The sequence below is a fragment of the Mustela putorius genome, unplaced genomic scaffold (genome assembly GCF_011764305.1).
Source record: "Mustela putorius furo isolate JIRA1106 unplaced genomic scaffold, ASM1176430v1.1 tig00000253_pilon_pilon_pilon, whole genome shotgun sequence".
NCBI lineage: Eukaryota > Metazoa > Chordata > Mammalia > Carnivora > Mustelidae > Mustela > Mustela putorius.
In genome coordinates, this window is record NW_025421329.1 from 6,790,804 (window position 1) to 6,818,601 (window position 27,798).

Here is a 27,798-nt window from a genome sequence, read left to right on the forward strand (position 1 = left end):
GGACACTGTCCTTCCATTTCTCTTGCATTAATCCCTGACCCGAGTATCTCGGCAGCATAATCCCCATTTAGCATTAGTAGCAACGGCTTCGACTGTGAGGAACACTTTTTTGATAAGTAAGCACTGATTTGGGCATCGCTTTTAAACAACATATTCCCAGCTCAGCAAGAAACCCACACTCCTGAATGAACTGGAGCACATTACTGAGAAAAAGTTCATTAACCTTGCTAGATTCGGGGGTTAACAGGATAGCTGAAGAAAAGCACTGAGTGAACAGCTCGGATACAAAACAAATTAAAATGAATGTCATCATTCCTTTTGATATTCATTAGTTGATTCAGAGGGAGAATGCTCTTCTTAAATTTGCAAGCATTTATCTGTGAAAAACAGGTGTACATCTGCTGCTCGAGTGCGTCCTAAGCACGGGAGGGCAGAATAATGCAGACACTCACCCGTTCCGCCGAGGGAGGGGTTGGGTGAGGGAGAAAAGACTTGGGCGGCAAAATCCTCAAACGTCATGACTTCTCGGTGGTTCTGAATTATTGCTTCGAGGTACAGAGCTCGTTCTTCGTAGCTGCAGTCACCGGTCAAGGAAGCAAGTGCACATGTGGAATGACATGCATAACAATGACAGCTCACTTTGGTTGGAATACAGTTACGCAACTTTGACGTGGGTGAGTGGGGAGAGGGAGAAAAGTACCTTGCAAGTCCATTACCATCCTGCCAGGGAATTAAATATGACTCAGAATTAACAGTAAGATTCTGATATTGAGATCTAACTCCCTCTTAGACTATGGTTACACCCAACAGCAACATTCCTGAAAAATATGTACATCAATGGTTATAGAAACACAGCAAAATGTCGTTAAGCTTGAGTCAAACAAACAAAAACGGAGACACCCGTTTGTGGGACAGTGTCGGACCATCCCTTTCCGGGTCAGTGGATATACAACGTTCTTCTCAGTCTCCTAGAGAATGAGTTAACGCTTAAAGCAGGAATTGGTGACACACTTGGAAAAAAAAAAAAAAAAGGTGAGAGGATGTGCTTCCCTGGGGAAGAGGGAGGCAGGAGGCGGGGAAGGTATGCTCAGAAAGGGTACCAGTGCCTCCAGCCAGGATGGGCTAGAGCATGAGAAAATAGGAGCTAATAAGTGAGAGATTCTAGCAGAGAAGGCACAATGCAATTTAAAAAAGAAAAGACTATTGCCTTTTAATTAAAACTGCAGTCTGGAACACACACATTCAAATGTGTAATCAAAAACCAGTCACCAATAAAACTTACAAGCGTAACACGCTGAAGCAACTTTCCAGCTGTCTTAATAGGACCCCTGCGTGTGGCAGCCTTTCACAGGGCAGAAAGCAAATCTTCCCCTTTTGTGTATGGCTTCTGTTTCCTCAGAAGGTGAATCACGCACTTCCAATAACAGGATAACGTCAGAACAATTCGACAGCGGATGGAGGCCCCACACGTATGACTTTATGAATTAACACTTGGGGAAGTCGGCATGACGTCTCATTTTCCCCTTCCCAGTTATCAATGCAAAAGTTAAAAGATGTGTTTGAGTCATTTTGAAAATCATGCTAATTCTCCAGGAACACAGGGAACATGGATCACCATCAATCAGTTCATTATTTGCTGCTTGGGAAGAGCCAAAGTAATTTCTAGCATTTCTTGCTGGATTTTAAAACTATCTTTCCAAAATGGCCTCTTCACAAATAAAAGTTGGTGAAAATGATGCTTTTCTAATCAGCTTTCAGTAGGAAGTATGTGATTTAAGATAGGAAAATATTTTTCTATTTTCTTTTTGTCCAAGGATGCACACAGATTTCCCAATGCAGGCCCTTCCTTTTCCTCCTCCTTTAATTATAGTCAGAGAAAGAGTTTTTACAGGGTGAGACCAGAGGCATCCTGGGGCCTTGCCCGCCAAAGTGGTAGCCGGGGAGCCGCATGTGGCTATCTAAATTTAAATTTAAATTAATTAAAATGAAAAACAAAAACAAAAACAAAAACAAAAACCAGCAATTCCCTTCCAGGGTCCCACTAGCTGTACTTCAAGCACTCAGCAGCCACACACACACATGAGTTGGGGTTACTGGGTTGGATGGCACGGACAGAGGACGTGCCTTTCGTCGTGGAAAGAGCTACTAGGCAGCTCGCTTCCAGAATTTCTCTTTAGGGTCACTCTACGCAACTTGAGAAAAGCAAAATGCATTTGAGGATATCAAAAGCGACCCCTCTGACGGCTTCCCAGTGTGTTATATAGAAGGTCACCACAGCTGAAGGCCTGGGTGGTGGGAGCCTGAAGTGGCTTCTTAAATGCACGCTGAACTCCGGGTGACACCCTGACGAACGAACAGGCTGCCGCACTTTCACAGTGAGAGGCGTCCTCTCAGGCCCAATTCTAGAGGGACCCACTAATGCCATTCACGTCTCATTATGAACACGCTTATTCTGCACAGCACTTGGCTGTCGCGCGGCTCGACCCTCTGAGCACGGCCCCAGCGAGCCGCGGGTCCAGGGAACAGCAGGACGTTAGGCCTGAGTGGCCGTCTGGCGAACAGGCTCTCTGACACTAAGCTGGCACGTGCTGGCCCAGCAGGGGCCGAGCGAGGCGTGACAAATTACTCAAAGAGCTGAGCTAAACTTATGGCTGACAACCACCTGAGCCTTAGGACAGCCGTGGCCCGCTGTCAACGCGCAATTCATGGCTCCCCCTTTCAGGCCGCAGTCTGCTTGAGGGCCCGGGTTAGAGCCGGCGCAGCCCTCTAAAGACCTGTCATGCTCTGCCTAGAATGGTCCTGCTGTTTCCTGAAAGGCCCCACTGCGTCCAACACGTCCACATACAGTGCTCGGGACAATGGCAAACAAAATAGAAGTGCGGATGCATTTTGCTAAATATGCTTTGGAAGCCGTGTATCTGGAAGAGTGGCTGCTATGTTAATCGAGCTCACAGGCAATCCTACAAAGAGATGCCATGTATAATACCCTGTAGACTGACCTCAGACAGCAGCCCGTCATCCTCATCCAGGATGACACTAGCCAATTTGGAAGCTTGTCCTTGTCAGGCTGGAGAAATCCAGGTGCCTAAGTGCAAGTCCTGCGCTAGAGTTAGTGGGGTGATAATCAAGTTTTGAGATTCTCTGGCTCAATGAATATTTATGGTCTGACTCCTAAAACAGGGCACTATGGAAGACAGCACAAAAAGATGCTTCCAGAACCAGATACTAGAGGAGGAAGTGTTTACCTCATAGAAGATTCCCGATCTCACATTCATGCCCCCAACTGTGACATGTAGCACACACTTCCCCACCCCCAGGCTGGTCCTATGCTGTCACGGGGGCGTTAACAGCGCTAAACTGGGTGTTGTCATTTAGACAAACATCCATTAGGGACTGCAGGGAGACCAGGAGATCACCAAATGCATTTTCACTCGTGGCCCACGCCAGGGCATGTAAACACCATGACAAAAAGAAAACAAACACCACCCCAATCCTGGCAGTGTTTAGAAACAGAGAAGGAGCTCAGGGTGCCAAAAAATCATTTCTTTTAGTAGCTTTTAAAAATCGTAGCTCTGGGATTTAACGGAACGTATTAGAACTACTAGCAAGGGCAGTTAGGAGCAGTATTACCTGACATTTTCTTCCCTAACATCTTTAGGGCTTCAGGGCTGGTTGCTTTGTATATATATTATGGGAAAAAAAAAAGGGGGGCATTTATAACTTAGACATCAAAATGCTTCTAAGGTTCTTCTCAGGCATAAGACATGTTAAGATGTGAACCAAACGCTGTAATAATGCCAGGAGTGGATGGTCAGTGCCTCTGGCTGAAGGCAGGTGGCTAAACAGGCACCTGGTCACACATTCAATACCTGTTTTCATACTGGCTTTTGCCCTGCTGTTATCTTAAAAAGGCCACTAACAGATGTAAAACTTAAATGCTGTCCTGAATTACTATCTCATTCAAAACCACACATAGTAAAGTACACTGTTAAAGAGAAAATTTTCCCTTTGATTACTCAATTCAGAGAGCATTCAAATTACTATCTAGAAACCCCTCTTGGTTTCTAAGTATTTTAAGCTTCTTCAGTGACCCACTGTGGCTATGTTGTCATCTAAGAATTTTATCATTTACCAATGCTTCTCTACTTGAATGAAGAAGCTATATATCTTTGCTGCTTACACTTTAACCAAAACATCCAAGAGAACTTTCTGAGACCCTCAAGACACACTCAAGCTGGGTTGCAAAAGCTCAAGAATCCAAACCCAACTTCCCCAAATTTTATTTTGATGATTATTTGCTTCTATTTTCCAAAACAGCAGCAGGAGCATGTGAGGAAGAAACTTGCCTTTTGGAGGAAGACGGGTCTAGGTTGGAATTCCAGTCCTCTTTTCCACCCACTGGGGGACCCAGGACAACTTGCTCCAATGCCCCAGCACCAGCTGCCTTGTATGTAAAGCAGTGATGCTGACACCTGCCCTTGGGGCTGCCCTGAGGATCAGATGCAATTGTGTAATGAAGCCTTAACCCTGGTTCTAGCACACAGGAGAAGCACCATAGATGTGGACTGCCTGCTCTCCTTCCTCCCTTAATGTGGGCTTCTAGGTTCCTCTCCCGGAAAGAGCATAGTGGATAAAGTAGGAGGAGCCTCTGTGTCAGGCTTTAGGACGAGTATGCCTCCTTCATGTTAGGTCTCTGTGAGCCAGGGGAGTGCCATGGGCCCCACAGTACTGGTCAGCAAGTGGAAGCACAGAAGAGTCCAGTGATTTTCCAGAGTCACAGTTACTTGGTGGTACAATTGGGACCAGAACCCAGGTCTTCCAACCTTTACTGCTTTTGGCTATTGTATCTTGATTTCTATGGTCCATGGGATTAAGTTCAGGATCCCATGCAAGGTTGGGAACTAAACCAGCAGTGAGGATAATAAATCAAGCAACTGAACTATACAGAGGTCTGAAAATCCACCTGAGTCCATAGGTTTAAGCTGCACTGATACCCATAGACTATGCTGACTTTATAAATTCAGAAAAAATAACAATTACTTCATTTTAATTGTTTTTTTTTTTTAACTTATTCAGGCTATGTGTTTGTTGACTGCTATTTAAGATGCTCAACTTCTTTGTAATAACTCCTTATCTTTTGTTTGCTTGTTTTTAAGAAAAAGGGAGAACTGTTGGCAAGACACTACTGCAGGTTGTATGTTTTTTCAACCCTTGACACTCTTCTTGCCAGGACCTTCTCTACATTTCCAGGGACTGGACACCAGACCCAGCCTAGTAAAGCAGCCTTGGAAGAGGCCACCTCCTGAGGTCAGGATGTGTGTCTTCTGCAGTGGTTCCCATACCTGTCCCTGGTTTTCTTTGTTAAATCCTTGCAGTCCCTTATTGCTGACACAAGACTGCCCAGAGCTGGGCCCTCTTGGGACTCTGCGGACTCCCCTTCCCATGGCAGTGGTCCACAAAAGGAGGGAAGCCACGTTCGGCACCATCTGGGAGGCTTTGGTCAACCTCCAGCCCCTTGGATAAGTTGTGGCACTTGCAGATTTTGCCACTGCTGCTTGTTCTTTCCCTTGAGAATATGATGGGGGAGAAAAGAACCACCTGCTATAGTTACCGTAGAGGACCATCTCTTCCTCAACATCCTTATATGAACTTCCTGTGGCTGCCAAAAGTGACCACAAGCTGGGGGCCTTAAAACAACAAAAGTTTATTTCCTCACAGTTCTGGGAGGACAGAAGTTCAAAATCAAGGTGTCAGCAGGGCCTTCTTCCCTGCAGAGACTCCAGATGACTGCATCACTCCTATCCCTGCTTTCTGGCCATATTGCCCCCCTCTTCTCTGTGTGTCTCTTACCAGGAGACTTGTCATTGGATTTAGGGCCCACCTGTATAATCCAGAATGATATTCCCAAGATCCTTAACTTACTTATAACTGCAAAGACCCTTATTGAAATAAGTTAACATTCACAGGCTCTGGGATTAGACATACCTTTCTGGGGCCACCACATAGCCCACTATGTTTCTTGAGTGTAAGTCAGGTTCATCCTTACATTACTTGCTACCTAGCTTAAATATATTGCCTGGGATTTGTGCCCACTGTTCTGGGCTGTGATACTGCTAGATATATTCCAAGCAAAGGCAGTGTAGAAGGAGAAATTAGAGTTTTCCATTTGAAGTAAAATTCTGCATAGATTAAAAAAACCAATGATACAGAGCTTCTAGAAAAAGGTATGGGCCAAACGCTTTGTGACCTTGGGATATGGAATAATTTATTAAACAAGAAACAAAAAAACATGAACCATGAGGGGAAAGACTGGTACATCTGAGCATATTCAACGTAAGAACTACTGTTTGCCAGGACACCATAAAGAAGGTAAAGCTACAAGGCACAAAGTGGGAGAAGTCGTCTTATCACCTAGCTGACCGAGGCTAAATGTCTAGAATAGATAATGAACTCCTGTAAATCAATAAAAGAACCAAATAATCTATTAGAAAAATGGGCAAAAGACATAAACATTTCTAGAACATAAACTATGAATGGATGTTAAAGTGCTTAACATCACTAAAAATCAGGGATTATTAGAGCCACAATGAGATATCACTTTATATATACCTGATTGGCAAAACAAAACAAAACAAAAATCTAATAATCCAAGTGTCAGAGAGGATGTGGGGCAGAGGAACTCTCACAGCCTACTGGTAGGAAATAATTGGCCTAACTTCTCAGGAAGGCAATTTGACATTATTAAGGAAAGGGCAGCAATTCCACAGGTAAGAATGTTTATCATATTCTACAGACAAGAGCAAAGTCAAAAAAGAGAGACAAACCATTTTTAACTTCTAATGATAGGTGTAGTCACACAGTAGAATACTATACAGCAGTGAAAATAAACTATAGCTATGTATGTCTATTAGAATGAATGAGACTTAAAACAATGCTAATGAAAAAAGTAACTCACTGAAGATCATTCTAACTACAAACATTTTTTAAAAAGAGGCAAAGTGAAACGTACTGCTTTAGGAATACAGATACATGCAGTGAAACTTAACCTACACTATCTCTGGGGTAGAGGAGAGGTAGATAGTGCATGGAAGGGTCACAAATACATTGGTCGGTACACATGGGGGGTTAGGATGGGGCATAGTTCATTGTTCTTTAGGACTTCTGTAAATGTCCAAGGTTTTCTGGTCTGTAGAAAATATTTCATAATGAAAATAAACCTTCTGATAAGAATGGAATATACTGCTAATCAAAGAGATCTATTCTCACCTATTCAAAGGACAGAATGAACTTCTCTAAGCCAAAGGCAGATAGGAAAGGTTTAAGTTTAGTTGTTAGAGATAACAATGGTAGGCAGGTCCGTCTGACTCAGAAACAGAAAAAGCAGAAAAGAGGCAGTGCCATTTCTAAGGCCTTAGTTCCAGAAACAGACTAAAACATGAGTGCTCAACATTTTCAGAAAGTTGTGGAAAACGTTGGATACAAATGCCATTCATGGGGAGGAGGATATTGCTTCAGAGAAAATGTTTTCCTATAAAGATACTTGTGCTAGAATGACCGCCCACTAAGAATGACGAAACGGGCTGAACTAGAGAAAAGTCAACATACTCTGTGTATATGTGTGTGTATATATATGTGTGTGTGTGTGCACACACACACATACATACACATATTCTGTGTGCACAATTTCTATAGATCATCCTGCTCTGCTTAGTACACTTGATCTCAAGTGAATCTGCCCTTTTCAGAAAGCAAGTCCACTTTCACTCAAGCATTCACCCATTCAAGAAATACATGCTGAGTGCCCATCAGTGCTTGGCAATGGGCACAAAACTGGGGAATGGGACAGCTGAATATGCTCAGATGTACCAGTCTACCCCTACCCTAGTCAGACCCCCATTCTAGCATGGACAAATGTCGAATAAGGGAAACTGTTCGTCCATTAGTGCCAGGTAGGAGAGCAGGGACCAAAAGGGCACGGCAGCCTCAGAAGGGGTGGCCAAAAAAGGGTTAGCCAAGAGAGGGTGGGGGCAGGCCTCTCTGTAAGAGCACTCAGGTGCAGAGAGGCATGAGCTGGAGGGAACCCTGGGGAGGTTCAGGAAGTGAAAGGAGACGGGAACCCCAGTGTAGTAAGAGGGGGCAGGAGGCTCAGCTGAAAGACTGGCTGTGGCTGGGTCACAGGAGGCCTGAATGGTCTGAGGCAAGGGAGCAATATGGCCTCACTTAGGTTTCCAGATCACTCTGAGAAGATCTGCCACCACTAAGGAGAATCTAGAGTGCCCTCGAGTTTCAAGAGGTCAATGCTGACTTGGTCTATATGATCAATCCATAGGCTTGTAGAAATGTCTCAGTACTCTGTACTTGTTCTTTGCCTATTTCCAGGACATGTACATTTTGAGCACGTGGAAATGGTAAGAAGGTTACTTGCAGATCTGAAATGACCATAACCTCTGAGAATGGTCTTGACTGACAAGGGGTCTAGATGGGGGATGTGCCTGACTTGGAGGGAAGAGGAGATGGAGCACAGGTCGGGTTGGAAGCAGCCCTCCCAGGTGAAGCAGAGAACAAAGTGTTATAAACTAGATGGTGGGCACATTCCACAAGGACAAATGCTATGTTCACAGAAGTCTGGTAGAAAAAAGATCATTTAAGACAGCGGTGGATTGAAGAATGCTACCCTGAATCAAATGCTTAAAAGACATCTATAGATATACTTTAAACCTAGCGAAAAGATGCTTTAGCAGTTGCGGAGTGTCTGAGCTCAGAGAAGGGACAACTGAATAACTTACAAAGTGAGGAAATTAATGATCCGATTTCCTCTGCTGGTCCCACCACCAATAGTTTTTGGAAGAAAGGATGTGGAGGATGGTGATAATCCATTTTTGTTTCTTGGGCAGTGTTCTGAACAGTGATCAAAGGATAAAGCTTCAAAATGTTCACTGGTCTCAGATATGACACCAAAAGCACAAGCAACCAAATAAAAACATAGGAAAATTTATCAAGAAAGTGAAGGGACTGGAAAAAAAAAAAAAAGTGAAGGGACAACCCACCAGTCATTCCATGGGCAATATTTGCAAATCATTTATCTGATAAAGGCCTCATCTCTAGATTATATAAAGAACTCTTATAATGCAATAATAAAATGACAACTCAAGTAAAAAATTGGCAAATGATTTGAGTAGACATTTCTTCAATTCAGAAGATAGACAGATGACCAACAAACATATAAAAAGATGTTCAACATCATTAGCCATTAGGGAAATGGAAATTAAAACCACATTGAGATACTACTTTAAAACCACTAAGATGGTTATAATCCAAAGGACAAGAATGAACAATGAACAAGAGAAAGTGGAAAGTGTTGGTGAGGATGTGAAGAAACTGGAATTCTCATCCCTTGCTGATGGGAACGTAAAATGGTACAGTTGCTGAGGGAAAGAGCTCGGCAGTTCCTTAAGAGAACTGAAAATGTACATTCACACAGAAACCTGTCCACAAATGTTCACAGCAGCATTATTCATATTAACAACAGGCAAGGGTGAAAACAACCCCAAATGTCCATAATCTGATGGATAAACAGATGTGGTCTATCCACACAATGGAGAGCCATAAAAAGAAAAGAAATACCGAATGTGCTACAACAACGATGACCCTTGAAAACAGTGCTGAGTGGGAGGTGACAGATACGAAAGGCCACATATTGTGTAACTCCATTTATATAAATGTCCAGAATAAGAAAATCCCCAGAGTCAGAAAAGAAATTAGTAATTGCCAGAGGCTGCGACGAGAAGAGGAATGAGGAGTGAGTACCAGTGGATAAAGGGTTTCTTTTGGGGGTGATGAAAACATTCTGGAATTGGACAAGGCTAATGGTTGCACTGTCTGGTGAATATATTAAAAATCACCATAGTACGGAATTTAAGAGAGTGAGTTCTGCGGTATGTGAATTATACCTCAATGAAAAACTGTCCCTCCAGCTGTCTATGGTATGCGGTATACACTAGGTGTTGTGGGCAGGGTCTCTGAATAAAAGGGTCCTCACTGACCACACTCTGGAACAGATGGACAGTAACCTGGGGCAGAGAACTAAGCCCTCCAGGCACTGTTGCTGGGTCATTTATTCATGGAAGACTCCCGAAGAGGAGCAGACCAGGTGCCGGGGAATGTTCTAAGACCTGGAAGGGGCAAGATGAAAGATTACAGCATTTGTGACCTATCTGGGAAGACAAACACCCATCACCTGTGAGGTGGTAAGCACCCCATGGGTCAAATGGACCCAGAGGATGTGTGAGTGCTTGTGGGTGGACAGTGGGCTAGGTCAGACGGCAAAGAGCCCGTCACAGCAGGAGGAAGGACAGTCTCTAGCATTTAGAATCACTGGAGCTTTTAAACAGATGAACAGCAAGATATGACCGATACTTGAGAGATAATGGCGGAGGAGAGCATTATGGTGTGTGGAAGGGCCTAGAAGGGAGAGAGATTAGAGGAAGAGAAACTAGTCAATGGAGAGAGATGTGACATGGGCCTCAAGAAAGCAGGGGTAGAGGGAAGGGAGAGGGGGTGTCAGACTGTAGGGCTGTCACGCTTGGTGACAGAGGGAGAAGGCAGGACAGAACTCCAGGGATCAGGGCTCAGGTGACCAATGAGGGGAACAGTGGAGTCTGAGGGGCCAGACGGGATGTCACGGGAGAAATACTGGGCAGATGACAACTGTGTCCCGGCAGAGACTCCTGGGCTGAAGGTAAGGAGTGATGAGTCATGGGTTTGGAGACATTCTTGAAGGAGAAAAGCGGAGTATGCAATGCTAGGAACTCCTTCCTGCCCACTTCCATGGTGGGGGACAGGAGTACATTTGCAGGAAAGGAAAATGGAGGAGGGAGTGGGAAGGGAACCATGTCACAGAGCCCTGGGAAGGGCGCTTTTGGAAGGAGGAGACTCTGCTTCAATGCACTTCTCTATCCTTAACATCTTCCCCGGTATCTGCCACCCTGGGGAATACTCCGTAGGTGGGCTGGTTGGCATTCAATAATCCTAAATAAATGGATGAAATTCCATAATCATCAAGACAGGAACAGATGCCAGCTACAGCCTAAAGGCATACATCATTTTTTACAGAGATTCTGTTTGTCTTTCAATATAATGCAAATTTAAATTCTAGGACTGTTTAAGACCCCAAATAAATGAATCATTCAAAGTAAATGTCACAGCCTGGTAACGGATGAAGAGGATGACTTTACTGAACAATGTAACCAAATAAAATGGATGTTCGGGAAAAGGAAATTAAACACACGGAGGTATAAGATATTCGATTAGGTTTCAAACTCTAATGATACACTCTTTGAGAGGAAAGCAGTCTACTTCTGCTAAGAAAGAAGAAAATATCCATATAACCAGGTTTAAGAATAATTCTGAGGAAATGACAAGAGTAAGTGGAAATGGGACAGAAAGAGGTTTGCTTCAGGCAATTAGATTACAGACTTTTGGAGGTCTGCTCCCATAGTTCTGCATCCTTTTGGCACAGGGAATGGAAGGTCTCCCTCTCAGGATTTCCAATGCTCCAAGGGGTCCATGGACCGGATCTCTACTCATGTCAGCTCTGTTCAGGGGACTGATTTGTGAAAGGAGCACTGCCGTTTCCGTCTCCTCCGGTGCTGTGAGTACACCACACCTTTGGCAAATCACCAAGAGAGAAAGGACCCCATGACACTGCCTCTCCAAGTGTCTGGCAGTAAAAATATGAGTGATGATGGAAACCACCCAAGAAGTGACGAATCAATATGAACAGCGAGAAGCCCAAGCGCTCTGCCATGCTGATGCCAATAGTGTGGTTTCTGGGAGGAAGGGAGTCCATGTCACTTGAACTATTTCTCTTTCACAGATTTTCATTCACCCTAAAGATATGGCATGCGAAGGGCTAAAAAAACGTACTCTGAGCCTTAGCTGGAGAAATGGCTACCTCTCACACTGTTGGCATTCCACATCCATGTAGAAGTCACAACTAAGTGTAAAACAGTGAGAAGTGAAGAATGGACTCGAAGTCTGGAATGTACTTTGTTGTGAGGTAGAGAAAGGGCAGACAATTGAAATGGCAATAAACATGGATTTTTTCAACTCTTACTTTATTGTCACTGATTTTAAGAGGACAGTTATTATGAATACATTACAGGTATTATTTAGTGCAATGTAATTTGAACTGAATCATCCAGTATTTATGCTTCAAGCCCGCTCGCTTTGGAGGTGAAAGTGCATTCCATGTGACCTAACAGATTAGTTTATATCTAGGTTGACTCTAAAAATAAAACAGATTCATGATGATATATGATAGATAATAAGAGAATAAAGTCAACAAGGATAAGAAAAAAATCATCTGTGGCAGATATTCTGGTTCTCCTTCTCTTGAAATATCCTCTCCAGTTGCCCATCAACAACCCACTGGGCACGATGAAGTAGGACAGGGCTCAGGCATGGCAGAATTAAATTTCCTGGCCCAAAGTATTTGCACCAAGCTCTATACGGGCTTTCTAAATTTTTCATTTCTGCAAATACTTTGGGTGAAATACTCCTTTTTATTATGTTTATAAGTTTGAGCTGTATTTTTTTTTTGAACATTTAAAAACAAACAAATACATCTGAAAACAAAAGAATATTTCTATAGCTCTATAAACATAATTACAATGGATTAATGGCTTCTGAGTTTTCCAGGAAGATACTTATCTTAACACCAGTTATCAGATGACAAAGAGAAACTCCAAGAAAAGCTAGGGGGTTACCAAATGCAAGCAACCCAGAAACTGAAAATCAGCTCATATGAAGGGTGCCAAGTGGCCTCCTTTGGCCTATGCAGACTCTGGTTGAAAAAGGGCATCACCTCAGCACACCTGAGTGATAACTATGACTGCCAACCCAGGAGGGTATATTGAAACTCAATACACCCACCGACTTTTAGCAGTTAGAGCCAAAAAATTACCGAAACCTAACTGGAAATTTGGGGAAATTCTACAAATACAAAGTTCTTCCATAATCAGAAGGAGCAAAACTACGTTTGCCACTTAATATTAAAGCAACTGCTTTCTGGCAATTGAAGACAGCAAGTGATACAAATGGTTCACTTCAGCAGAAGCTACACCAAGGGGACACAAGAGTTGGGCTGTCAAGCTGTCACACTGAGAGGCAATGGAGGGTAGGGGGAGGGGACATGCATGGATGCAGCGAACTGTAGAACTGCTTCAACCCTAGGCATGGCCACGGCTGTTGACAGTAAACCCCCAAATGGTCAGATAAGCACAGAGAATGCTGGTTTCATGAAAGGGGAAAGGGTATTCAGTAGCTGGAAGGCCAAAAGCACCTTTTACTCCTCTTAACATCGGTTCTAGCAACTGGGTCAGTGTTAGGTTTAAAAGGCCATAGATATATATAAAAGTTAAATAACATAGTGGAAAACTTTTATGCTTTTGAGGTTGGTCACAAGAATTCCCAGGGGCTGATGGAATGACTCTGATTTCATTTCTGTTAACTGTTTGTCTGGATGAAGGTCTAGCTGCTTTGCATGGACCAGGAGATGCCCTTGCATGGGTGTAGATGAAAGTAGTGTAGAGAAACAACCCATTTCCACTGGGCCCTGGAGCCTGCAAGGCAGTTGTGCATTCCTGTGCCACTCCTCTTCCTTGGGGAGAAAGGGAAACTGCCCACAAGGAAACTGGCAGAGGTGTCAGGGAAAAGTCTGACGTGAGGGTTGAGCACAGTGGCTGCATGGTCTCAGAGATGATCAGAAACACACCGTATACAGGATGCCCTTTTACAAAAAGCATTCTTGGTCCTGACAGCCCTCCGGGGGGATGTCTGTTTGTGACACATGAATCAGACTGCATCCCGAGTGTAAGCCAGCCCTAGGCCCAAGACACCTCTGCTGATGTGGTACCGGCCACAGGATGATATTGAGAGAGTTATGCCAACTACAATGATCGCATGATTTCCACAGGCCACGCACATTTTATAGGCTGAATCGCATCCCATCCTGTATGGTTTTTCTATTACTCTTTTGATTAGGGAAGGAAACCAAAGCACAGAGAGCAAAACATGCTCCAGGACCCTCAGATGGTAAATGCCAGGTCCTGGACTCAACCCCAGCAGCCTGACTTTGGAGCCCCCACTCTCAGCCATGGCCCTGCCTCTTGGTCAGAATTCTCCCTCAAAGAGAAAAGCCCTGTGTAGCCACAATGAACAGAAGGCCCAGCTCTGTCCCTTTCCTGGTGTTTTTATGGAAGCCTGAAGGAAGAGATGGGAGATTTTTCCTATCCCCTCCAATTCAAACATTATTGTCCAACAACTTAAGGGGAAAGAAATCTTGGAAGATTTTTCCTCCTGCCAATTAAATAAATCTCAGTGCTTAGCTCTCAAGTAAGTATTTCCAGCTATAACATGTCAGTGAGAGAAATTCCTGTGGGTTAGGACAGGGACATGGGGACTTTTTCACTAAACACCGCTGGTGTACAAATCCTCTGTCTTGCAGGGTGGGACTTCTGCAGCACTTGGCAATGCAGATGCCTCCTTCGGTCTGTCGCTCATTTCTTGATTAAAACTACTTCCCACCCCTGGCAGCCTCCCTATATGCTGGCGTCCTCATCCCCCCAGGGCCTGGCACCTTGTATCTGATGGTGGACAGTGTGGGGAGACCACTGCATTCTTTGTGCTTCTGGTCATATTCCCATTCACGGGCTGTGATATTTTCCATGGCTTTCACCTGACACTGGATAGTGTCATGTCAACGACCCCCAGTTGTCAGTTATAGGAAAGCAATTTTCTATGTGAGCTGTGGCTAAATCTGGCTCAGGGTAAACTGTGGGAGGGAAGATTTTTTTTTTTTATGTGTTTTCTTCTGTCCTTGGAGAATATATGTTATCAGGTGTAGTGAATATTCGATCCCATTTGAGTGGGACATTTGGCTAACAGATTCAACATCTATACTACATTTCAGTAGGTACTTTTGAGTGTCTAGAAATTTTCTATTCTTCAGAAAAATGCAGAAGGAAATAAAGAAACAAGGCTAACCCAGTGGGAGCAAAGATCAGAATTAGAAATTCTCTCATAATATAACAGATGCTTTAAAAAAGAAAACATACAGATAAAAAATGACATCTGTCTGTAGTCTGAAATTATTCTACTTCACACTTGAAATGAAAACTGCCTGCTTTTATATTTTATATGCAAAATTCCCTATCAGAAATCCTGTTCATTCTGACTAAAATATATTTGTCACATTACAAACAGAAACAGCCCTGAATGCTGGTAAAGATCAAATTCCCAACTCACACAATTCTCTGGGACTTTCCACATTTGCGTCTCATAAAGTCACCCAATATCATTGTCATGACTAAAAATAAAACTGCAGTATTACTTAAAATTATAATCAAATCATTCTCCTTCAAATTAAGATACTTACTCTTGAAAAAAACCTAAATTGAATTAGGTGTGTCTTTTCTCGATAGATCAAAAGCAGCTCCATTAAATCACCAGCTTTATATTATTAATGGCATGAAACATGGCCCAGATGAGGAAAATGTCCTTTGGAGCCACTTTGTATTTTATTTAAAGAGAGCTGGAGATGTTCTTCACAATTCAAATACGAAGTAGAATTGTACGGCATGTCCCCAGACCAGGAAGGCAGATATGATCCCTGTGAAATAGACCCCATAACAGAAAGCCCAGGTTCCTCTTCCCACAATTCCTTATTATTTCCAATCACTATGCCTGCCACTCCCCAATCCATCCATCCACCCATCCATCCATCCATCCATCCATCCATTTATCCACCTTCTAACATTCCTTTCTTCCATCTACCCAATCTTCTAACCATCTATCCATCCAAACCATCCAGCTGATACTTACTTTTTTATTTAAAGATTTTATTTATTTATTATTTGACAGAGAGACAGAGAGAGAGACAAAAGAGGCAGGGGGAGTAGGAGTGGGAGAAGCTGGCTCCCTGCTGAGCAGGGAGCCTGATGTGGGACTTAATCCCAGGACCCTGGGATCATAACCTGAGCTGAAGGCAGACGCTTAACAACGGAGCCACCCAGGTGCCCCAGCCAATACTTACTTAATGCTTTCTAGAGTAAATCTATTATTCTCCCTTCAGATGTAAACAAACAAACAAACAAAACTTCCTTGCTCTTCAATTCTCTTCTAAGTCTTGGCTTCTATAATATATAACACTAAATATCACGGTAAGTGTTATAGTATTTTGTGGGGGATTCTAAAATACATTATGGCTCTGAGTTTACATTATAATTAGCCTGAGTTCTAGTGGGGTAAACCTCACTTAGAATAAAAGACAATCCTTATGAAATAAACAAGAATGACCCGCCCGGTGTTGGCATACTGTTCTGCCCTTTTGTAGCCATGAACCCATGGGTCCTCTTGGAAATCTCAAACCATAAAAGCTGAAGCAGGGACAGGGAGCAGAAATAATCCTTCTGAGACTACCCAGTTAGTACTGAGCAGGGCTTGAACTCAAGCCCAGGCTGATTTGTTTCAAATGTTGGCCCCTTCTACTCTCTTTTGCAGTCTCAGTTTAATGTGAATATTACTTTAGTTAAGAATTTGCAATTGTCATGCTAAGTTAATTCACAGATACTCTTATTTGCTGACAGGGAAGGTGAAAATAAGGAAACTAAATTCTTTCCTCTCCCTCTAGAACCAAGACTAGTACACAATAAATTGGCAATTTTTATAGCTAAACTGAAATACCAAGCTGAGTTATTATCTGTATTATTGATGTAAGAGACCAGAATTTCAAGTAATAAATTGTATTAATTCAATTCTTTCATTTATGGATCAGGGAGGGATTTAAATGAGTCCATTTAAACAAAAATGATCTTACTCTGCTTATTTCTGGTCACATCTTTAAGACAATCAGTATATAATTCTAAAGTTTTATTAATTATTTCAAATGGATATTTTCAATGAGAAAATAACTTAGATACGTTTGAAGTTGAAACATGCTTCAACACCGGAGAACAATGCAGTTTCTCATTGCAACATCCATTTGGCTTCTGCTCCATAATCAAAACACTGAGAGGCAGTAAGAAGGGACTGTTAAGCCTCAACTGTTATCTTTCAAAGGTAATAAAACTTCTGGCAAATTCTTACTTTGGAATGACTCAGTGTCATTAAAAACCATGGAAGAGGGTACACTTGTCTTTGCAAGGACTCTGAGTAAAAGACAGATTAGAGACACGTGTGTGTGCCAAATAGCATGGTCTAAGCCAACTCTGTGTTCAGGGCCACGTCGCCGTAGGCAAGTAGCTTGACTCAGAGACCCTCAGTTCCTCACTGGGAAAGAGGGTTCAGGGCTTACCCATAGGGCCATGTTGCAGTGAGGGGGAATGATGTCATATGGGTGTGGAGTCCAGGGTCCAGGTGGAATGCTGTTCATGACCACAGCAGCACCTGTTAGTGGAACTGAAGAGCAGTTGGCAAGGGATAACTGTGGGGTGGGGAGCCCTGGCATCACAGAGCAGAGGACGGAAGGCAGGATGGCACTGGGGCTGAGGACTGGTCAGTAGCCTGTATGGCGGCCAAATATCTGGCCCAGAGTCATGGGCCTTGATGAGGGCTAAGGCATTGCCTTGTCCCACTGCTTCTTCCAATGATGGAAGAACATTTCAAGGGAAATGTTATTCTCAACTAAAAACTGAAACAGGAGGACCAGGGACAAGGACAGTCATTGTTTTAAATTATGGAAACTTGAGTGCTGCCTACTGTGGATTCTGAATCTCATCAAATATATGGGTGATTCACTTGTGAACTGATGTTTCTGACTCTTCTTGCCCCATGACTCCTTAGAAATATCACTTTAGAAATTCCCTTGGTACTTGGCTACCACTCTTGCCTTCCAGGTTTCCTCACAGCCACATGCTGATCATAGAGATGGGGTCCCACTGCTTTCATGAGACATCACGTAAGCAGGCCCTTGGACTCCCCTGTGTTGGTATGTATTTGACTTGGCCCCTGACGGGTCAAGGAGAGTACATGAATGAGAGAATGTTAAAAGGAAAAAAAAGTCTACACTTCCTCAATCAGGAGTAATTATTTTTTGAGTTCATGGAGACTATAAAAGACATCTACTTCATGGTTCCTGTTTTCTCTCCAGCTTACATGGTGCAGCAGGACTGACCTGCAGGATACGTTTCTCAGGTAGTGCCCATAAATGCTCCAGGTATTGAGAGCAGGGACCCGCTGGGCCCTTTGGGGTAGCTGGGTTGCTTTGTGAGGAGGGTCCTCTCCACAGCATGGCTCTGAGACTTGGATGGCCTGCGTAATAGGCAGGGTAAGAATGATGGAGGAGGAGTAAGAGGAGGTGGGGGCAGTATGAGCAGTCTACAAGAAGTTTACAAGAAAACAGGACTTCTTAGGAATAGGATTGAGAAGTCTAGATGTGACTGGCAGGAAGAGATAGTGGCCCCCAAAGAAGGAAGCTTGACTGATGATGCGGGGAGGTCGGTCTGGCAGTCAGGCAGACAGGCTGAGGGGAAGGAGAGATGACACAGCACAGGCATCTGGCACAGAAAGCCCCTGAAACAGTCCTGGGGATGCCTCTGGGTGAGAAAAATAGCGGGGCACAGAGAGAGGAAACCACAGAGGTAGAGGATATTCAAAGAGCAGAAAGGTCTTGAGAGGTACCTGTCTGGCTCAGTTGGTAGACCATCTGACTCTTAATATCAGGGTCATGAGTTCAAGCTCCACATTGGGCATGGAGCCTACTTAAATAAAATAAGATGTTTGGGGGCATCTGGGTGTCTCAGTGGGTTAAGCCTCTGCCTTTGGCTCAGGTCATGATCTCAGGGTCCTGGGATCGAGTCCCGCATCGGGCTCTCTGCTTGGAAGGGAGCGTGCTTCCTCCTCTCTCCCTCTGCCTGTCTCTCTGCCTACTTGTGATCTCGCTCTGTCAAATAAATAAATAGAATCTTAAAAAAAAAAATAAGATGTTTGGTACACGTGGGTGGCTCAGTCGGTTAAGTGTCTAATTCTTGATTTTGGCTCAGGTCATGATCTCAAGGTTGTGAGAGGCTCAGATCTCAGTTGGGGGGGTCTACTTCTCTCTCTCTCTCCTTCTGCCCCTCCCTCTGCTTGAGCCCTCTTTCTCTTTCTAAAATAAATAAGTCTTTAAAAAAAAAAAAAAGCAAAAACAAAGAGCAGACAGGTCTAATGGATGGTGCAGAGAAAACTGAATCATGCACCACATTTTATAATTTTTAAGGGTTTTACTGAATTTGCAAGAATTTTTGCAAACTGGCAATAGATTACTCCAAAAATATTCTTGAGATGAGGGACGGAACCATGGAAAATGATTTTAAGCATCTTTGTTTCTGCGATTCTCAAAGGCAGTATGTCGCCAGGTCATAATGCCACTTACAGTGCCCCTTTGGGTGTGGCCGAAGTTCCTGGAATGCAACTGTGTCCTGGTCTTCCCTCCATGTGCAGCTCCCGAGGAGGCCATCTTTATTGGAGAGAATCTACTAATATTGCTTGTACAGATTTCGTGAGAGAGTAAATGGGTTAACTTGTGACTAATAACAAATGATATGTAGGTCACTGAAATCATTTATCTTTCGGAAAAAGCACTTGCTGAGAGGCATTCTGAGGGCTGGAAGAAAGGAGCCATTGTGGCACAAGGGCCAGGATCACTGGTCACTGTCAGAAGTCGCCATGAGAGGAAGCCATTAGCCCCCCCCCCCCACCTTGATGATCTGACCACTACAGAGTAAGAGGCCTGTGTCATTTTCTATAGGGATGGTCCAAGAATTGACTGTCTCATTGAATCTATCCGTGAGTGATTGCCAGGGCCCTCTGTGGGTGACAATCATTAGCTGCCTGGTGTCATGAGCCAAGAGATACCATGGGACAAAAACGGGGGGAGGTCAAAATTACTGAGCAGTGGTTCCCCACAAGTTTTGTGACAATGCTAATATTATTAAAGGTGAGCCATCAGCCACCTAATGGGCTTTTACCTTTGAACTTTCTGAAGGACAAATTAAAGGCAGTACTTGAACTTTTTTTTAATCACTTAGTAATGCTATAAAATTCCCTTGGTTAGAAGAGAATTAAAAAAAAAAAAGTCCACTGCATTTCCTTAGAAAACAGGTATGTAGAGTTATTGATTTAAAGGAGACGAAAGAGCAGATTAATTCACCATGATGAAAATCGACCCCGCAACGTACATGTACTTGGGAAACCAATGAAAGAACAAACTCTGATCTCTCTCCAAATAGCCTTGTCCCTGGGTGTTTTGTTTTGTGTTTTGTTTTTGTGGTTGTTAGCTGGCCTCCTGCTTCTGCCAGGGAGAATCATAATCATTGTTAAAAGCATGAATTCCTCAAACTGCCCATTCTGGAGCTGCAGCATGCAAAGCAGCTTCTCTCTGTCAGGGTCCCTCTGGCAGGGCATGGCCAGGACCTCCGCTCCAGCTGGTGACCCACATCTGGTTTGTTGCTATGCCCCCAGCATCTGCTAAGTGAATTCCGCTAGTGCTAAGGAGCCGGTATTTTAAGAAAACACCATGCACATTTAGTGACTATCCATTTGGCCATTTTCACTTCATGCCAAGAAGCAGACATTCCCATACATGCATGCATGCATCCATCCATCCATCCATTCACCCATTCATCCCTCCACATCCACCCATTCATCCACCTGTCCATTCACAAACATAATTATTACTCCTATTCTGTGCCAATCATTGCCAAGATTATTTGGAAAAATTCTCAGGAAATTCTATGAAGAAGGTATTGGCTATTTTCACTTTAAAGCTGAAGAAAGCAAGGCTCTGAGAAGTTAAAGATTAGGCCAACATTGGCAACTTCAGGTTCAACCTAATAATGTGTCCTGAGCCAGAGGGAGGAGAGAGAGAAAGAGAGAGAGAGAGAGAGAGAGAGCGCGCGAGAGAGCACGCGCACAAGTGAGAGAGAACAAGCCTGCACTCTTCCTATAGAATAATTTGAAAGAGGTGGAAGTTATGAGCAGATACACCTCAACACAGCTGGAGGGTGGACAGTTGGGAAGCTGAGAGAAACTGGGGCCAGGCACAGGAGACCATCTCCAGAGGTTGTTAGTCTGTGAAATCAGGAATAAGCTCTTTGATGTAAGCAATATATACAAATTCAATTTTAACACATTGTACATTTCTGTACAAGCTGCACCATCCGCAGTTTGACCTATCTTATCGAGCTGAGCTACTTTTTACATGAGGTCTGGCAACTGCAAATATTCATGAACAAACCCCCTCAGCCCACTGAAAGCAAGCTCTTACTAATTAATTTCATAATTAACGTGTTCTCACTGTAAATCTAGTTGGCATCACGCATGCAAAGGATTACAGAGACGAGGTCACCTGAGAAGTTACAAGGTCTGGATGTTTGCTTGAGAACCAAGACAGTGTTCTTAAAGAATGAGGAGAGGCACCTCTGTGTCAAAGTCATAGGTAAGTGCAAAAACAGTGACACAAGTCACTCCTATCCCGCACACAGGCCTCTCATGAGGATTTACTAGAAGGGCCAGCAGCAACTTGCACTGAGGGTTTGCACCATCAGCAACAGGGCCTGGATTTTAAAGGAAGAAGTTCAAAGCCAGAGTAGACAGGCAAAAATAAAAGCATGTCCACTCCGAGCTCCTTGGGGGTGTTTCAGCTGAACCCGACCAAAGTCCTGAAGAGCAAGTCACAGACATCCCCACACAAGGCACACAGATGTTTTAGACTAAACGCTCTGAAGTGAAGATGAGGCAGGGGAAGGCCATCTCCTTGATGGGGTGCACTTGTTTCAAAGCAGCGTGTCGTCTTTTATCTCATACCATCTTATGAGGCAAGAGTCCTATATTTACATTCCTCCTACGGAAAGCCATTCCAAGGGAACACACAAGAAGTAATTCCACAAGTTATTCTTCTGCTATTCTCACCCTGTGCTCAGAAATTAGATAAAACAGCACAGAGAGATGGCTCTGGAGGTGCATCTGTTCTTCATCTACACTTCCAGAATTCCATCTGTCCCAACACTTGAGGTGCAAAGGGACCCACCCGATACCCGGGATCAGGGGATGCTGTGGCTCCATTTCTTTGCAAGAGGCCCCTGCAAAGCAGCCTGAGTGCTGATGCCAGGGTGCTGTGTACCAATGACAAATCTGCTTACTGCTGTTGGTGGCTGCATCTGGGGCACTGAGCTCAGCCCAGGATGAAGAGATAGCCTTGGGAGGCAGTGGAGGGAGAGACGAAATGTACAAAAATGTTAAACTGAGTGCCGTGACAGAGAGGCAGAAGTAAGCCTTCAAGTGTCACCTGTGCAGCCATGCCTGAGCAGACATTGCTGGGAGGGGTGACAAAGGGGGTGAACAACAGTCCCTGCTTTCAGTGGCTCCATCTTTTAGGGAGGACAATACACACCCGTGCAGCTAATGCAGAGCAAAAAGGAAGGGATGGTGAAGAATAAACTTTTTTAAAAAGATTTTATTTATTTATTTTACAGACAGAGATCACAAGTAGGCAGAGAGGCAGGCAGAGAGAGGAGGAAGCAGGCTCCGCGCTGAGCAGAGTGTCTGATGCGGGACTCCATCCCAGGACCCTGGGATTATGACCTGAGCTGAAGGCAGAGGCTTTAACCCACTGAGTCACCCAGGCACCCCAAGAATAAACTTTTTAATCAAAATGCTACCTGAGGGAGAAGAGTAGGGGATCAGGGTCACCTGCTCTAGAGGCTGTTGAAGCAGAGGGCTGAGCACCCTCTCCTTTGCCAAGGTAGAGAGAAGGGAAGGACTCCACGGGAGAAAAGACAGGTCAGAGCACTGTGCTTAGCACAGAAGGAAACCAGGGGCTCATGGTGGAGCTGTTGAGGGCAGCCAGAGTCCTGGTACAGTCAATCTGGGGGCTCTGTTCTCTTGCTCAGGGGAACAAGGGACCCCGATACTAGGATAGGTCTGCAGTCCTCTCTGTGGGCAGGGCTGTACAGCACTCTCCTTTCAGGGACCGCTCGGAAGGGAACTTACATGGACAAGAATCAAGATGAAGTCTGTGGGCAGGATTAGTAAAATTTCTGGAGATGTCTTGCTCTGAATTCTGTGGAAGTAAATAGCCCCAGAAATACTGTATTGTAGCCACTGAAGTCTGAAAATGGGGTGATTTATGTATTAGGCTGAATCATACAAAATGGCTGGTTCTTGACCTACAAAAATGAAATTTCACGTGTTCACTGATGACTCTGGAAGGCCCACAGGCTGTGTGAGTTCCCCGTCGGCCTGGGCCACAGACCTGCACATGGGTATGTCTTCTTCCCTCTCAGGCCACAGGCCATGAGCTCACCAGGGAGCTGGATGGTCCCCAGCATGCATTGCTCTCCGAAACCTTGAACCACCCCACAAAGTCACCTCAGCACTGCTAAAATCCCCAATGCTTCCATGTCCTACTGAATCAATTCCAGACCTTCAGGGGTTTGCATGAGTTTTCTGAAGAGATCTCAGGCTGTTTGTAAATACTGGCCCCACAATGCCAAACGACTTAATAAGATAGAGCTTTCCTAGCTCCAAGATAATATTTACTTATTCCCTCTTCTGATGCTGTTCCTAACACAAAGGCAGAACGAACTGGTGGCCGATGGAGGTATACTCAAGTGTTGCGACGATGAAAGAGTAATAGGGCAAAGCATCCCTGCCCAGGGCACAGAGGTACAGACACAGCACCATGGTAGCTGAGGGCATGGCCAATCTCCCCCAAGAAGACAAACACCCATTGCTTGCAAAGACTATAAGCCATTGACCCTATTGACTCTGCCGCCATAACACTGGAGGTGGGAGAGTCATCCAAGTAAAAGGAATAAAGCCCTGGCCTTGGTAGGGTTGTCGGGTCTAGGAAAGGCGGGGAGTCTATGTCCCAGACCCCTGGAAGGCTGGGAGCAGTTATCCACCCATATCTTGACAGCCGTGAGTCTGTGCATGAGCGAGATCGCCGGAGAGGTCCTGGATAGCTCATGGGAAGCTCAGGGTTCTGAATGCTGCATGCAGGATCTTGGCAAGGTCTCCACCTTCCCTGAAACCCCTGTTGCCTCTGTAAGGTGGGCATATTATAGAACTTGATTGTTAATATATGTGTAATACATAATTTGTACGATGTAACATTAGCTAAATTCTGGTTATTGTTATTAAACAGATGCTTATCCTCTGCAAATGGGGAAATTAAGTCAGACTAGTGAGCACCAACAGCCCTGAATGTCCCAAAGACCTGGTGACTTAGGACACCCATGACTCTACTTAATCCCTCTTACATGCCACATCCCATCAGGTAACAAATCCAAATCTAGAACCTGGCCACTTGTCACCACTGCATGCAACCCCTGAGCCAAGCCATTGTCTCTTTGTCCCTGGATTATGTCTGCGACCCTCTCTCTGCTCTGCTAGCCTCTCTGCACCTGGCAGTGGGGGTCATGATGGGATGGCGTTCCCTCCAATGACACCATCTCACAGAAAAAGTGACGTCTTTATGGCAGTTGGTGAGGCCCTGCCCTATTAGGCCCTTGCCATCAATCACCTTGGACCATTCTGTGTCTTCTGCCTGGAATGTTTTTCCCAGATCCCCCTCACTTTCTTGGGAGGCACCCTGATTTAGTCCCTTCTCTCTCCTCCACACTCCTCACACTCTACTGTGCTCTGCATCTTCATGATTCATCCTGCTGGCTATGTGCCTCTCTGCACTAGATAGAACCTGCAGAAGGGCAGGCACCGTGGGCTGTCTTGGTCATCATTCTATCCCAGGCCTGCAACCTGCAGCCACAGCACCTTACGTGTGGCTGGCTGGTTGTAGGAACATGGCAGTGACTGACTCTGGCTTTTTGCCCCTGTTCAGAGCATCTAGATAAGGCTGGGGCGAGGAGGAGTCTGCTTCCACGATTCATGTGAATCCTCAAAGGTTGGGGGAGGGTCTTAATCTAGGTCTATGGACACACTCCAGGGGTCTCTTTCAGGTGATGATCAGAATTGACCCTTGGATTTTTAGGGTACAAACTGCATCCTTATTTTCACTTTCCTCTGACTGAAATTAAGCAATTCTTTCCATTATGAATATGGACAATGAACCACAGGGGTACTATCTGTGACTTTGTCACCAGCAGAAATTACAGATATTTTCCTATCACATCATGGTGCTGCCAATGTCTCAAAATATTGGCTTTGCTCATCACTGCTTCAAAATTACAGTAGTTACGATGTGCACTGCTAGAGCTTAGTATTTAATGCATGCATAACAACGGCAATATATGACTACACATGTGCTTGATTTAGAAAGTATTTCCCTATACCTGACTTACTTTGTAATCCTATGTCTTTTGTTTTCTGCATTTATAAACATTCTGAGAAGGGCAGGAGGTCCATGGCACCAAGAAGTTTGAGGGACCCGGCTGGTGGGACAGCCTTTAGTTAAGTTCTAGGGTATACGGGCAAGGTTGAGTCCTCAGAGGGAGTGAGTGACAAGAGTGACAGCCCCTACCACTAACAGTATGGGTCAGTGCTGTCACATCTATCCAACGTCCCTATCTATGACCGACATCCGCTCATTGTACAGATGTGGAAACAGCCATGGAAAGGGGGGGATGCTGAGGTCCAAGGGGAAGCAGGATTCAGATCTAGGTTTCCAGCTCTAGAATCCAGCCAGTGTCAAGAAGGGCTGCCCATAAGACTCTGCAGTTTGAGCAAAACAAAATGGACTTCTAAACTTGAGTGGAACACACACACACACACACACACACACACACACACACACACGTTCTTTTTGTCTAACAACTAAATTCAATGTATTTATTTTGTCCTTGCATAATACTTATGTAGAATGGAGCCTGAAAAATAAATTATTCAGGAAAAAAGGGCATGACCTGGGTCTTTTTCCATTGGGAAAGATCCGATGTGTAGGGAGGAGGAAGGGGAACACTTATGAAACAGATCCTGCTGCACTCATAGCTTTTTACATACCATTGTACTTGCCATCCCTTTTCACAGATGAGAAAACTGAGCCTAGGAGTAATGACCTAACTCAGCTCAGGTCGCTCTCCCATTTTACATCTAAGTAGCTTGACTGCCATTTGATAATAAATATACTGAGAAACACCTGAGACCTAACATGTCCTTTTCTTTCTTTTTTAATTTTATTTTTTCCTTTATTTGACACAGAGAGAGAAAGAGAGTAAGCACACGCAGAAGGAGCAGCAGAGGGAGAGGGAGAAGCAGGTACCCCACTGAGCACGGAGTCGGACTAACTCAGGGCTCCATCCCAGAACCCTGGGATCATGACCTGAGCCAAAGGCAGATGCTTAACCGACAGCACCTATCCCGCCCCAGGTTCCCATAACACTTGTCCTTCTAAGCAAACCTAGTAGTGCTTCAAAACTAGTTACCACCCCTCAGACCCTGTGCTGGGCTGGAAACATTTTTCTCATTTCGGTTTTCTAATGGTAGCTACTGCCCTGGGGGCAGGGGTGAGATTCACCAGTGGAAAAGCTCCAGGCAACAGTTACAGCCCCTCTGAGTCAACAGCCACATGCTCAGCTTCAGAGCAATACAAAACAGGTAATTTAATTTCATAAAAGGATCTTTCTACAGTTTGTTTTTTTCCTCCCAGCCTATTGAAATGTACACACCACGAGGACAAAGTACAAGGTACTGTTCGACTGTAATTTTACTTCTGCACATATTTAATGTGCTGCTGGGGATGAAACATTTCATGGTTCCTGTGCTCAGTAAATGAAATAAATCAATGTGTTTAAGAGAGAGCGATTTTTTTTTCTTCCTTGCTGTTTCGGGGGGAAGAGCTCTTTACTTTTCTATTAACATGAACTTAATGAACCATTTCACATTCAGAACCCCTTAGAAAGGTCATAATGCCTATTTCCTAATTAAATTTTTTTAAAGTCAAATAATGCTAATTTTCTTTTATATCTCCACATGGGGAGCAGTGGTTTATAAAAAAAAAAAAAAAATTACCGGAACAAACAACAGCACTGAGCGAAGGACTATTTCAGTGAGTTAAGATCGATGCTTGTAGGGCTTTATAAAAGAAGACAGAGAGAGCAAAGACCTGGCCTAGCATTTTACTAAATATAACCAAAGAACCACAGAATTTGGGTTGCCATGGAATTCGGGCTTCAGTAAAGTTTATCGTTTGGTGTGAAGTCGGTGTGATGCTTCAAAACGAGCAGCCATAAAGCCAACATGCTTTAAGCAACAGTGGCCACTCCGCACTTGGGTGCCTTTGCTCGGATTTCCTTTACACTGAGCCCGTATTAAAAACGCGGAGGCTTTGTGGGATGCAGGAACAGGTACTTGAGGCTCACTGCTGTTTCGTTCTCAGGCCGGTCTGATTCCCCCCCCCTCCTAATTGCAGCAGACAGCATCGGAGCTTTGTCAGCATTACCTGCTCTGAATAGAAGCACTCTTGGGCCGCTTCGTCAAAAACCAGGGAAGAAAGCAGGCTCTCTGGCTGGCAGCGGTCTTGGATTCTCGCCCCCGGCCATACTGTGCAATCACGCTGTTTATTCCACTGTAACAATCAGACGGCGCGAGCGGAGCACCTGGTCCTCCCGGCCGGGCCTTCCTTGGCAGCTGACGGGCAACCTCGCTGCCAGGTGGTCACGCTTCAATTACATTAGCTAGCCATTCTAGGGTTAACGAGGACCCACTTTCTTCAGAATGCCCCGGGAAAATCAGTTCTTCATAAAGGACAGTATGCCTTTTGTTGATCACTGAACAATGTTGCTGAAAATCCATTAAATTAAATTC

General features: G+C 44.4%; 1 protein-coding gene across 7 annotated transcripts in view; it reads right to left on the reverse strand.

Annotated features, from left to right (window-relative positions):
- The window catches only part of RALGAPA2 (Ral GTPase activating protein catalytic subunit alpha 2), a 322,083-nt gene that overhangs the window by 22,674 nt on the left and 271,611 nt on the right, over positions 1-27,798 (reverse strand). For all 7 annotated transcript variants that reach the window (XM_045078460.1, XM_045078458.1, XM_045078459.1 and 4 more), the window contains one exon: positions 453-574. In XM_045078460.1, coding sequence (XP_044934395.1) covers positions 453-574 — 122 coding nt within the window. The remainder of the gene's footprint in view (positions 1-452; positions 575-27,798) is intronic.